This window comes from Lichenostomus cassidix, chromosome 13, assembly GCF_008360975.1.
Source record: "Lichenostomus cassidix isolate B80296 chromosome 13, HeHo_3.0, whole genome shotgun sequence".
Classification (NCBI taxonomy): domain Eukaryota; kingdom Metazoa; phylum Chordata; class Aves; order Passeriformes; family Meliphagidae; genus Lichenostomus; species Lichenostomus cassidix.
The window spans coordinates 9,341,063-9,354,951 of record NC_139494.1 but is presented as its reverse complement, the minus strand read 5'-3'; the positions used below and the strand labels follow the sequence as shown (position 1 = coordinate 9,354,951).

General features: G+C 41.8%; 1 protein-coding gene across 2 annotated transcripts; it reads left to right on the top strand.

The window, feature by feature from the left end:
* The first annotated feature begins 43 nt into the window (after positions 1–43).
* SAR1B (secretion associated Ras related GTPase 1B) lies at positions 44–13,615 on the top strand. Of its 2 annotated transcripts, none has more exons than XM_085073554.1 (7): positions 44–272; positions 4,731–4,801; positions 7,644–7,763; positions 8,566–8,631; positions 9,185–9,288; positions 9,439–9,570; positions 10,661–13,615. In XM_085073554.1, exons 2-7 carry the CDS (start codon positions 4,747–4,749, stop codon positions 10,775–10,777), a joined length of 594 nt encoding a protein of 197 aa, XP_084929680.1. In that variant the 5' UTR covers positions 44–272; positions 4,731–4,746; the 3' UTR covers positions 10,778–13,615. The 2 variants fall into 2 exon arrangements, with proteins under 2 accessions (XP_084929680.1, XP_084929681.1); XM_085073555.1 differs by having other exon boundaries at positions 263–346.
* Positions 13,616–13,889: the final 274 nt, after the last annotated feature.

The following is a 13,889-nucleotide window of genomic DNA, read 5'->3' as shown; positions in this document are numbered from 1 at the left end:
GCTTGAGGGGGCGGGGCCGGGGGCGGGGCTGGGCGGGCACGCAGGGGGGCGGGGCCGAGGGGAGCCGAACCGAACCCAGCCGAACATAGACGAGTCACACCGAACCGAGTCGAATCAAGCCGAATCTAGCCGAAGGCAACGAAGCCGAGACGACGCCCGCCCATTCGAGCAGAGCCGAGTCCATCCGAACACAGCCGAGTCCAGCCGAGTGTGTGCGGCGGGGGTGCCGGTGCCGGAAGGAGCCGCGGGGGGCGGAGCGGGCGCAGCCGCGGGTGAGTGTCGGTGTCGGTGTGTGTCGGTGCTGGTGCTGGTGCTGCCCGAGTCCCAGAGCATCTCAGGCTCGGCGGTGGGTGAGCAGGGCGGGCGGTGAGCGGTCTGTCCGCCCCAGCCGGCGGGAGAGCCGCACGAACCCCGCAGGGCACCGGGCCGTCCCCGCGTCCTGCTGGGAGCGGCCTCCGGGCCGCGGCTGGGCCTGCCGGGGGTCCTTGCGCGCCCCGACGAGCCGAGGCCTGCGCGGGCCGCGGGCAGCGCCGCGAGGGGGTTGGGGGCGGGCGCTCCCCTCCCTTCCCTCCTGTCCCTTCTGTCGCCTCCCTCTTGTTCTCCCCCCGCCACAGCCCTGGGGGCTGCTCGGGCCGCCGGGAGCACCGCCCGGTGTGAGGCTGTCACGGTGCTCGCAGGTCCGGAGCAGCGCTGCCTCGGTGGGTCTGCCGTGGTCAATAGCGTTAAGTAACTCCATAACCTACAGATGCCCTGCAGCCTCCCTGGGCAGCCGTCTGCCACGTTGTATCGACCTGGCAACACTTGTTTGAAGTATTGTTATTTCTTCAGGAGTTACTGCTTTTAAGGGTGTCTTTCGTAAGTCAGCGAATGGCTGCAGCAGCGCCTTCAGTGAGGATGTGCTCTGACAGCTGGGCTTTGTGAGCTAGGGCTGGCTAAACCTCAACAGCAGGTGCCCTTAGGAACTCGTGTGTTGTGGTCCTGTCTGCACAGGTAAACTCTGCTGTCTCAAAGATGAGTGGCTGTCAAAAAACTGATTAAGATACCTAAAGGAAGTCTATGCCATTATTTCATTTTTGAACTCTCTGCCTTTCCCCAGCTTTTAAAATACAACATCCAAGAGCAGTTTCAAATCAAGGAATAAAGTGTGTTGTAGAATCTCACTTCATTCACTGAGTTTCCTAGGGATTTTGACTTTTGTTGCCTTTGGTAATATTTTATAATGTTACAGTGATCATGTGTGAAATTACAGTTTTTAAGTGATCACGTTTACATCCTACTTGAAAAGCTAAAAACACACCCTTAGCAGTAGGCTTTAAGCTGTTGCTTACAGGTTGTGGTTTCGGACTGAACTCTGGCTGAGGTGCAGGTTTGGTGCAGTCAGGCTGGACTGAAGTTTCTTGCCTGGCTCTTGCTGACAGTCCCCACACAGGTGTAGCACAGTGTGTTCTCAGTTCATGCAAGAGCTATTCAGGTTGGGTGTCACTGGTTTCTGTTTCCTAATTGTTCTATGAAACCATTTAAAACTCTCTTTAAAAGCCTGGTGTTCTCTCTTATCTAAGCTTTGGGAGGCTTTGGAAGTAAGCGCTGTCCTAAGGCTTGGAAATGAAATGATGAATTTTTAGCTAGAAAAAAGCAAGTTGAGAGTAGGAGGAAAAGATTTCCTAGTTTTCAGAACATAAAAGAAGTGTGAGTGAGTTTGCTTGCCTAGTCCATGCTGTCAGCAGCTTTCCTTTCAAGAGGCTGGCTCAGTGTTACCAGGGCCACTGTGTGGGAATTCCTCATTCCCCATAGTCTCCAGTAAGTGAACCTATGTCCTTGGTCTATGGAGTGGTGGACAGGGCTTCACAAAAGTTACTGAGTGATGCTTTGCTGATGAAATAGCATTCACCACAGTTCATGGGGACATTTTTCAGTGGTAGACATCTGTCACTGAAGTGATACTAGAAAGTTAACTTTGATATCTTTGTAGGGGAGACACAGTGAGTTGGTGATCTGTAAAAGTAGTTGATATCAAAAGACTGTCTTGGGCCAGCATAATTTTTCGTTCAAAGCTGTTGTCTGCTTCCAGTGGATTATTTTCAAATCAACCCTTGAAATAACCTTAAAATAGTATCTTTGTGTTCACCATGGGTTGTGAACAGTTATTGCTGGAGTCTTCATTGCTCTTGCTTTTCTGGTCTTTCTAACATGAGCCTGAGAGTTTGAGTGTGTGTATATTCAACAGCCTCAGCTCTCCCTTAAACTTGCTCTCAGCGTAACAACTGTGGAAACCAGTGCAGATCTACTGTGGCTTGTAATGCTTTGATTTGACACAGCTCTGAATTATGTAGTTATTTTTCCTGCACGATAAGAGTAGATTTAAAATCTCTGTTCAAATAATACCTGTGTGTGTTTACAATTAGCTGTCCATTTTTTTCCCATTTTGAAAGTGTTTTCCTTTCACTGCTGCCAGCTGATATGGAGGCTGTTCTGGAAGGACTTGGATAGCTCTGTTTCCAACACCACTTTTCTTGTGGTGATGGAAATTGAACCAGTATTAATGCCACTTCAGCTGTGTTTGTGGAGTAATCCTCTTCTCAAGTTAATAATTTGAATCTCACCCCCTGAAGATTTTTCTGTAATGCATGAAGATTGTTTTGGTTGATGTTTTTTGTAAATGTAAGTGTAATAGATGGAAAAGGTTAATACAACTGAACACTGAAGTTATTCTCACCTCAGTAATCTGAGCACTTCTCTTACATCACGCTGTTTGCCCTGATTTGCAGGTTATTTGAGTCGACCGTTTTCCTAAGCCCCACAGAGGCTTTTCTTGATTGGTATTTTGCTCAAGCAATAAATAAATCTGCTGACGTGTGTGTTCTGCCATGTTTGCTTATTCTTGACCTTTGCTTTTTAGCCATGCAAGGGACAGTTTCAGTCATGACGTTGTGTAACTGGGTGTTTATGCATTGACAAGCATATTTGATTTGTATTCTTAAAATCTGTGCCTGGTGCAGCTGTTGAGTTGTTCAGAGTAATGTAGATGTGGGCAAAGGTTTCAGGGTTGGTTGTGGCGAAACCAAGACACCTGGTGCTTCGTCATCTGAACAGATTTTGTTCCAGTGCAAGCAAATGTCATTAAATATTCACTCCTCCTCTTTCCACATTATCTCTGTATGATGTACCTGTTGTTGCATAGCAGAGAAACTCTTTGTCATGAGTGTAGTTGCTGTGACACATGCCTAGATTTTGGGCTGGTTCAGCCCCGTGGTTTGACTCCTGTGTGCTGTGCTCCAGACTCAGAGCTGCCCTGAAGTCCTCTTGTGACGCCCCAAGGCAGCCCTGCGGCTTCTAAACGAGTGTGGTGAGAACCTGTAGCAGTATGGATGCCTCTGCCAGCTGTGCTTAGCAGTGTGGTCCAGGTTTTCCAGGGCAGTCAGGCTCCAGTGTCCTCAGGGGTCATGCATTCCAGTAGGAATTAGCTGGCTAAAGGCTTCTAAGGATGTTGCCATTTAGTCGTTCAAGAGAACTAAAATACTTACAGTTCACTGTGTCAAACTGGTGCTTTCAGTGTGATTTAGAGCACAAGCTTGATGAGGAGCAGCTGAGGGAGCTGGAGAGGCTCAGCCCAGAGAAATGAGACTCAGGGGGAAACCTCATCACTCTCTACAGCTCCCTGACAGGTTGTAGCTAGGTCAGGGTTGCTCTTTTCTCTTAGGTGACAAGTGACAAGACAAGAGGAAACAGCTTCAAGTTATATCAGGGAAGATTCAGATTAGGTATTACGAAAAATTTCTTCACTGGAAGAGTGGCCAAGCCCTGATGCAGCCTGCCCAGGGCAGTGGTGGAATGCCATGCCTGGAAGCATTCAAAAGTCCTGTGGATGTGGCCCTTGGGGACGTGGTTTAAGTGTTCAACACGATGATGCTGGGCTAGCAGTTGGACTCGATCTTGGAGGTCTTTTTCAACCTCCATGACTCTATGATTATTCTCACTTCAGGTAATGAGGAAATTAGGATGAAAGCTAGGAAGTTAATTGCTCATGGCTACACAATGAGCCGAGTACTGGCTCTCAGCTCAGCTTTCTGTTATTGAATCTAAGCTGAAGGAATTCAGTGGGAAATTTGTGGTTCTGATGGGTTTTTTTTTAATTAAAATTTTGCATTTAAGGTTTGAATTGTGTCAGCCTGTGCAGGACAATACAGGAGGTCCCTGTCTTTGAAGGGTAATTCCAGTGCTTTGTGCCAGGTAGTTGTTTTCCATAGCAAGCCAAACAGACAGGTTCTGTGTGGACAACAGGGTGTCAAACTTCTCTAGATTCAACCCTGCAAAACTTCTTCACCTCTTACTGCCTCTGCTTTGAACCCCAGCAGCTCCCAGGGGTGGCTGGAGCACTAACTGCACTGATATTCCTCTAGTGCCCTCTCCAAAGTGCTGCTTTTTCCCAGCTGAAAAGTGAAGATCCTGTTTAAAATCTTCAGTGGATCATCACCCACCTTCAACAGATTATATTTGGGATAAAATTATTTTTACTTCTTGCAAAGACTTCAGTCCACATTGTTTTCACAAGGGAGGGGAAAATCTTTGCTGTTGTCACTTAATTGGTCTATGATACAGTTTAGCAAAACTAAATTGTTTTTTTATTTATAACCAAGGATTTTGAATTACTTTTGTTACCTATAAATATTTTACAATGCCTAATGTGCTGTTCTGACAGGACTTAAATGCATTATGTTTTCTCTTTATTTCAGATTATAAGATTCAGATATGTTCCTATTTGATTGGATTTACAGTGGTTTCAGTAGTGTATTGCAGTTTTTAGGTAAGTCATTATTGTTTGGGCCTTTTCCTTCCTGCTATTCTTGTGTAGAATATCTGTTCACCTCTGTTATCTTCAAATAAGGCTGCTGGGTAAATAATAATATTTGGTTTGGTGTATATTCAGTAACACTCAATCAGAAGTTTCACTTATCATTATACTGAGCATTTCCAGAGTGTGCTCTCCACTCCATTTTACATTAATCCTTAACTTCTTGAAAAAATTGTGTATTCTGTCATGATTATAACAGGTTAGACTTTTCTAATCATACTACATTTAAGCTGGGGTAATTCAGTTGGCTTTTATGGGCCTTCTCCTGATTTTTCTCTGCTGTAAGGAGCTAAACTCAGTTATTCAGTTATTTTGCACATGAGGATATAATTTCAGAATCCAAATAGGAGGGACTGTCTATAAAAAATTAGTGCCAGATATTGAAGCCCTTTCTCATTGTTCTGTGACTTTCTGTTCTGTGTCACAGAAATCAGTGTGAAACTTCACTGGCATCTACTTAAAAGCCTCAGAAAATTATTCCCTGGCCAAAAGGGTCTGCAATCCATATCGGTTCAAGGTGGGAAAAAAACCGCAACCAGGAGGAAAATGAATGTTAGGAAACTAAAAAAAGGATCAGAATTTGCAGATCACATAGGTAAAAGGCACAATTTCCAAGTTCAAAGGATTTTATTGAAGTGGTCAAAAAGCATTTGAGGCTAAGACCTCATGGCAAGCTGTGTCATCTACCTTTTATCAGTTGAAAGTTTAAAGTTTTGCGCTGAATGTCAGACCCTTGGCCTGCTATCAAAATGTTAGCCAGTGAAATTTTAACTAAGTTGACTAATCTTTCTTATCTCCTCTTCCTTAGCTGCACAGTGATTACTGCACACTGACCTGCTCTTCCATTCCTGTGCAAGCAATGGCCAATTCTGGTGAAAGATAGAGGAGCTTGAAGTAGCTCCCTCTTTTATATCCCTCTTTTTCTAAAAGAAAGACTTTCTCTTTGCATTCTCAGTTATACTTACAGTTGAAGTAGGCAGATCATAACGTTTGGGAAACTCCCCACAGTTTCCTGTGCTGTCCTGTCAGCAGGCTGATGGGATCACTTTAGGAAGAGCATCTTTGCACCTGTATACTTTCGGAATGCACAAAAACTTTTTTTCATTTATATGTATATATAAAATCTCTGGTCTTGGTGTAGCCAATAGCTGAAGTATGGCTGCTTGTTAGTCTTGTGTTTCTGTGAAAGACACTTGAGAAGCTTGAAATTAGAAATTGAAATTGAGAAGCTAACTGGGAAGCAAAGACTCCTGGATGTGCAGGCTGAGAGTTGCAAAAATGTTATTTACTGTAGGTTAGTAGAGTTTTGTTTAACTCATAAGGCGAGGGTGAACTGGAGTTTCTCCTGTGACGCAAGTTACTATATGAAAATGTTTGTCCACTTCTTCCTTCTCTGTAAACACTGATACTTTCTCCTCCACTCTGTAATTTAATAGTTAATATATATATGAGCATGTGAGAAGGTGAGTTTGGGAAGTAGGAGTTGTATTTGAAAGAAGTGTGATGACACTCTACAGGACCTGGAGTAATAAAGATCATTAATGAAATCAGGTGAGGAATAGGAGAGAAATGCAAGTTACAAAACATGTCCAGCTGGAATGTGATCTCTGAGTTTAAAGGCAGAGGGAGAGGTGAGCAAACAGCAGAGGTGTAAAGGTCTGCTGGGCAGAGGTACCTCTGCCCTGGAATGCTGTGGCATCAGTGGGGCTGGTTTCACATCCCAGCACACATGAGGATAGCACATTAGAGAAGATAGGTTTTCTTCAGTACAGAACGGGATTGATTTTTTTTGGTTTTAAATTTAATTTATCTTAATGTTTTACTTTGAATATCAATGAGTTTGAGGCAATGAAAACTAATTCTGGCAGAGGATAGCGTGTTGACAAGTTGTAAGAGAATTGCCCTTTGATAATCTCCAATTTAAGAAAATATGGTGTTTGTGTTTTAAACATCTTTCCTCTCCTTCACAGCAACTGTTGCATTTCTGGGGTTACAAGTGGAGGGGAGAAGAAGGGCAGAAGGCATTTTTATAAAGATGACAATCAATGAAAATAAAATTTCTTATTCCTGTTAGGAAAGCATTGTCACATGGGAACAAGTGTGTCAGAAATGCCCTGAAAATGCCATTCAGGATGTAGCAAACAGTTTCCCTGTGGGTATGACTGAAAGTTACTTTTTGTCCAAATAATATATGAACCAGTATTAAAGAATTCATGCATATGCAAATTTTTACTATTGACATTTAAACCAATTTCTCTGTAATATTCTGATTGAGGTCTGAATTTTCCTTTTGTCTCAGACAAGTGTTTTGCTCTAAGTGGGGGTAGCTGGACAGAGTTCAGGTTCAGGATGGTCCATGTTCCAGAGCCTGCTGTCAATGCTGGATCTGTACCCACCTGTCCACCACCTGTGAGCAAAGCTGTCCTTTTGCTGGGGCAGAGTAAACTACACTGGCAACGTTTAGTCCTGTTCTACCATGCTTTTCCTAAGATAATGCAAGTGCATTTCCGTCATTGACACATTCATAGCAATTGTGTGCCTCTCCTGCTTCTGCCAAGCATCCTGTAAGCTGTACATTACCTGGTGCAGCAGGCATGTGGTAAGTGGGAATGTAGTTTGTACGAGTAGGAGGACATGGGTAAAGGGCACTGATAAAGGTGTGATGGAGTTTGCCTAGTCTGTATTTTGTACCATGACTATCACACTTTGTTCGTGGGAGCAGAATCATCTCTAGTGCTAGAAATAAACTCCTACTACTTTAATCAATTATTCACTAGGTCCTTCTTTGTTCTAGGACTGTACAAGAAATCAGGCAAACTAGTGTTTCTTGGACTGGACAATGCTGGGAAAACTACACTGCTGCACATGCTCAAAGATGACAGACTGGGACAACACGTCCCCACGTTACACCCCAGTAAGTTGACAGTGCTGTTCCTTAGCTAGAAAGCATTTGAAGGGTTGCAGGAAAAGCAGGATGTGATTATACCTTATAAGACCATCAGTGTAACTGGGGAGAAACAGAGGGATTTTGGGATTGCAGTCCATGGATAGTTCAAGTTACATTAAAAAATAAAAGTGTAGGATAGCTTAGTGTGTTATATTTAAAATTAAGAGGTAAATAACATGCAGAATGATGAAGCTGAGAGTTTATACTATAGAAGCTGTGAGAAATAGAGGCTTGCAATTTTTGGGAACAGATTCTGTGTATAACTGGAAAATTAGTGTTGATGTCTCAGAGGTTGCTGTGTAATTGCTATCCTGGTAACCTTGTAGGAGAAAAAGTTGTACACAGGTTTAAAATGTAGATTGGGGAAGTCCAGTAAGGAGGTGAGAAATTGGGAAAGGATATGAAGAGGAGAAACCTTGAACAGTATTGAACACAAAATGCCAAATGCAAAATCTTTTTTGCAAACCAGATGCCAGAGCCAACTGTTGTTTGTGTAATATGTAGGGATAAATAATGTACGAATACTCTGCACTGAAGATATTTGAGTTCTAAGCACTGAAGATATTTCTCACATGCTTTAATGGTTAATAACGTTTTGGTGATACATGAATGTGCCATTGATTCTGAGAGAACATACTACTCTCATTTGCTTCTTGAATAACAAAATACTTGAAAGAACCAAAAGAAAGTAAAGTCTATGTGCTACAAGGCTAGACCTTTCCAATGCACTGCATAATCTTCAATAGAACATAATTCTGTGTACTTCCAGCTTCAGAAGAGCTGACAATTGCTGGCATGACTTTCACTACCTTCGATCTGGGTGGACACGCTCAAGGTAAGAGTGTATGTTGGCTCACTTAAACTCACTGAACTGGGCTGGAGTTTGTTTCCAATCAGAAATGTGGCCCTGCTGCAGAGACTGACTTCCCACTCTCTGCTGTGACACTGTAAAAGACATTGGCTGCTCTTTTGCTCATCTCCACCATTGGTCACAAATCCCAAATATGATTTGGCAAGAGCTGCAGTAGAGCAGAAACTTTTGACTAATACTGTGAAGAGGAGTTCTGTACTTTGAATTGCTTATATTTACCTTTAAGCTTTGTGCTTCAAACCTCCCTTTGTTGACATAATTCTTGGGGAAACAAAACCATTTCCATACATCAGTGTTCATGTGGGAGAGAACAGTGATAACCGTGGAAGGAATGATAAATTTGCTCTGTTATTTCAAGCATTGTAAAACGTGAAATTGCGTCCCAAAGACTGGGAACATAAGCTAAGACTTAAAAAAAATCAAATTAATAAACCCACACACACCTGTTGCTTCTTAATTGCTAATGTGCATCACTCTGAATTTAGGGATAATTGCCTTTTAATTATTTTCCCTGTAGCTCGCAGAGTGTGGAAAAATTACCTGCCTGCAATTAATGGCATTGTATTCTTAGTGGACTGCGCAGATCATGAAAGATTGCTTGAATCAAAAGAAGAACTTGATGTAAGTTTAAATAAGCTTTTGAAAATTTGAGCTTCTAAGAACTAAGCTCAAACACCCATTTGAGCTCTGCTGTCACCTGCACGTAAATAGTACTGATTTGACCTTCTACATTCTAAATTAATCAGTCCTCCTTTCTCCATTCCTTTGCAGTCACTAATGACAGATGAAACTATTGCTAATGTGCCTATCCTAATTCTTGGTAACAAGATTGACAGACCTGAAGCCATCAGTGAAGAGAGGTTACGAGAGACATTTGGGCTGTATGGCCAGACAACAGGAAAGGTATTGTTCTTTTTTTGTTTGGTGAGGTTTTTTGTTTGGTGAGGTTTTTTTGCTTAGGGAGTTTGCCTGCCTTATTTGTGTGTTGACTCTGGTTTGCTCCAGCTATACAAAATAAATGTTTTTGTAATTTATAAAGTACTTAGTACCTAGTAACAACATATAGAATGAATCTTGGGGTCCCTTTTTTGTGTGTGTGTGTTAGAAACAGGTTACTCCCTTGTCTTTGGCCCTTGGAAAGACACTTGCCTGCAGCTGACCAAGTCGTTCCACTGTGGCTTCCATCTCAGCTCCCATTAGCTGACCAGCTCTGCTGAGAGCATTTGCCTTGCAATTCTTCTTTGCTTATTCACTCTTAGATGCCTCCCTTAAAGTTCTGTGCCAGTCAGAGCACAGGTCAAGCAGCAACAAAATCTTTACTTTCTTGTTTGCTGCATTTTACCCTCTTCTTTTCTGTTTTTAACACCACATGTATTCGATGAAGTACAAACACCACTGTGAATCTCCAGCTGAGCAACAACTTTATTGCCCTGTGCTGATCTCGGCAAGCAAACACCTTGCATTCTTGCTTTGGTCAGTCCTAAAATCTATAGCAAATGCTTTTTTTATATGTTTGGAAATAGAACAGGGGACTGTGACTGAAAACCAAATAAAGACTCTAAAATGGTCTTCCATTCTGGTTTCACATACTTCCCCCTCTCTAGTGTGGATGTACATGAAAACACACATACAGTATTTCTTGTGTACAAATTACTGAGATTAAGGCCACATGTTCTAGCCTGTGTGTGGAGGTGTCAGACCCAGAGAAGCTGGGGATGCCCCATTCCTGGAAGTGTTTTCATGCCAGTTTGGACAGGGCTCGGAGCAACCTGGTCTAGTGGAAGTTATCCTTGCCTGTGGCAGGTGGTTGGAATGAGATGAGCTTTAAGGTCCATTCCAACCCAACCCATTCTATGATTTCAGATTAATTATTTTCTAAACTTCCAGTATCAAACACGAGTTAAATAAGGACATTCTATAGAAGCCAATGTGCGTGTAGAATAGGTGCTGTTTTATAAGGGAACTGTAAGGGAGTGTTTGTGTCTCTCTGCAGGGCAGCACACCACTGAAGGAGCTGAACGCCAGGCCCCTGGAGGTGTTCATGTGCAGTGTGCTAAAGAGACAAGGCTACGGGGAAGGGTTCCGCTGGATGGCCCAGTACATCAACTGATCCCTGCCAAAAGCACATCAGCACATCCTGGCCTGGGTCTCAATGTTGTCTGCTCCTTATTTGATCACTCAGTGTACGTAACTTGAATTCATTTGACTGTTCAATTTTAAAAATACACATTTTTAGCTAATTATATCATGGATGCTAAATTGTAAGTGTGAGGATTGAAAAATTATTTCAAGCAAGTTTGTAAGATTAAATACCACAACCTGTGAGCTTTCTAATCCCATGCAACATCCTTTTGCAACTTTTAATTTAATGAGTCTCCAGCACCATTTTTGGTCAGAGCAACTTTCCAGTACAGTATGTTTGAATGCACTTTTTAACAGCTGAAAACGAAGAACATGTGAAAAATATTTAATGCTTATGTTAAATTTTTTATGTACTTTTTTGAAACTGGTTTTATAACTTCAGAGTATATAACCATCTTTCAAGGAATAATAAATAATTAGCTGATGGATAATTGCATGATGCCTTACAGTTTTCAATAATACACTTTCTTATGCAACGTCATGCAATAAATTTAAATCCAGTTTTTTGGCAACTTTAATGGGAAATGTTTCATTTTAATGTGTCTTAACTAGCGAGGCTGATCTGAATATGTGGGATATTTTCCTGAAACACAAAGCAGGCCACGAAGCAGTTTCATTGTAGGTTAGAGTAAGGTGGATTTTTTCAGACTACTAAATTGTATTTATTTTAGGATTTTGTGTAATAAAGGAAAAATCGAATATGATGCCCTTACAATCACCAAAAATACAAATAGTGTAAATTAGCCGTGCCAAAGTAAATCTTGAACTAATGACGAAAGTGGTCTTAATCTACTGGTGTCTTGAATTAAACCCCTGATGTGATACAAGAAATACAGTTTCCTTCCGAAGAAATTAAGAGTACCACTCCACTAAATATCCTGTTTCCAGTTGCATTTGTTTTTGGTCTGCCAGAAGACTTGTTCATTAAATGTCCTGGAAAAAAATGGGTTGCCATTGCTGCTTTTGAAAATTTACAAGCTCACACCCAATGGCCAGTTTTATTTTTGCTATTTTGAACTGGGACAAGATGAATTCTTTTACATGGTTTTCCCTAAAACCATGGCAGCTGCTGGCTGCCCAGTGGACTTACTTATTTCTGGGGTAAAATTCAGTCCCTCCTTCCAGTTTATGACTGCTTTTCCCTGCTTTTGAGTGTTAGTTCCCCAAGGAGAAAGTAAGTTATCTTTGAAGAAAGCGTGTTGCAGCACGTTTTATTAATGCTGGCTGGGAGCTGTGGTTGGTGCTACCGTGTGCTGGGCATGTTTTACTCTATTTGCCAAATGAAGGTGGGGTTTCAGTCCTGGAGTCACCATTTCACTATGATGAGTTTCATCATCATTTCACTATGATGAGTTGATGCGTAGTTTGTTTTCCCCTTGTACTAATACAAACTGCTACGAGTTGTACTGAATCCCTTTTACTTCTTGTTGTACATCTTCTCCAAAATACTTTAGGCCTTATGTTTCCAATATCCATAGCAGCAAATGTATTTCTGACTGGTTTGATTCACAAATAACTTTCTTTTGACCTCTGGGCTTGAATCTCAGATTTAAAGGCTGCAGGCACAAAGCAAATAAATGAGACTTATTCCTTGCCCGAATCTGAACTGGTATGATTGAATATTGATGATTATTTCCCCATGGTCCTAGATTGTGCATCTGAATAATTCAGAACCTAACTAATATAAATTGTAAATGAAGTTTATCACTGTAGAATCACATGCAAAACAGTAAGCCCAGGTTTTGCATGGTGAAGTTCAGTGTGATGGTATTGGATGGCTTTTCCAAATGACCAACATAGAGAATTCTGCATTTAAACTCATGCTCAGCTGTAGAGTGATGTCTCTGCTGCATAAATCCAGCCTGGAGGTAAGAAGTGGCCTCTCACCAGCGTGTGGACAGTGTGTGTCTTTACTACCTACAGCCATTATGTAGGGGATATGCCTCTTGTTTTTTTCCTCTAGCTTTGTCTGATGATGGTTATAATGCAGAGAACGACAGCTAAATCAGTAGATTGTGTAAATATTAAAAGTACTACTTGCAGAGTCATATTGTGGTGTTGATGTGAGAGATTTGGGACTGTGTTGCCTGTGCTTATGGAAATGAAGCTGGAGGTGGAGATGTTCTGCACTTCCACAGGCTGAGCCATTGCATGGGCATGGAAGGGTCCTCTTCACCTGCTCTTCCAACCAACCGTGAACAACAGCAGTAAAGGAAGCGATAATCCTATTAAAAATTAAAAAGGAGGGGAGGTGATGGTGCTTAAAACTGTGTGTTAAGAATAATTATTAGTGTAATGGAAACACTCTTGATTTCCTGGTTCCTGCTGTGGGATGGTGGCTGAAATGTGGTTGTAATAAGGGCATGAAGAGACCTGGACCTTGTGTTATCCACCTGGATATGTTGTTGGAATATCTGATCAATGCTCAGTGAAATACATAAATAATCTTGCTCTGTTTCATTTCAGTCAGCAGAGGAAGGACCTTTCTTCTGTAGTTTACATTCTGTTGTGCACATGAATGTGAATGAGTGTTGTGTGTCTTTGTGTGAAGACTTCATTAATAGACAAATATACTGATGAGAATTTTACTGCTGGTTCTCATTCCACCCCCTCCATATCTCCCTGGCCATTTATTTCTATTTTATTCCTATGACTGTGACCAGTCTTGCTTAAAAAAAAAGCAGTGTTCACATTTGGGTCTGACTTACATGATTTTTTTTGCACTCTTAACTATGCAGATTTCAATTGAACATCACTTTGAAGAATGTGAAAAAGAAAGCTCATTAATAAAGATGTTATTTATGAATTGTCTCATTTTGGTTTTACATTGCAACAGTTCCTTAAGAGAAATGAATGCAAATTTCTAAGATCCTAATAACTACTTCTGACAGTGGCCTGTATTTCACTGCAGTGACCCCAGTTGCTAGCATCTCTGGGTTGGATTAGATTTATTTTGCTTGGATGTAATTAAAATTGGGGTCTAGTATGTACTGTATAACTAAAGGACGATTGCTGTATTTCAGTCTTGGTTTAATAAATTTTTCAGCAACAATTATTGGCATTGGAGATGGGAAGGCTCT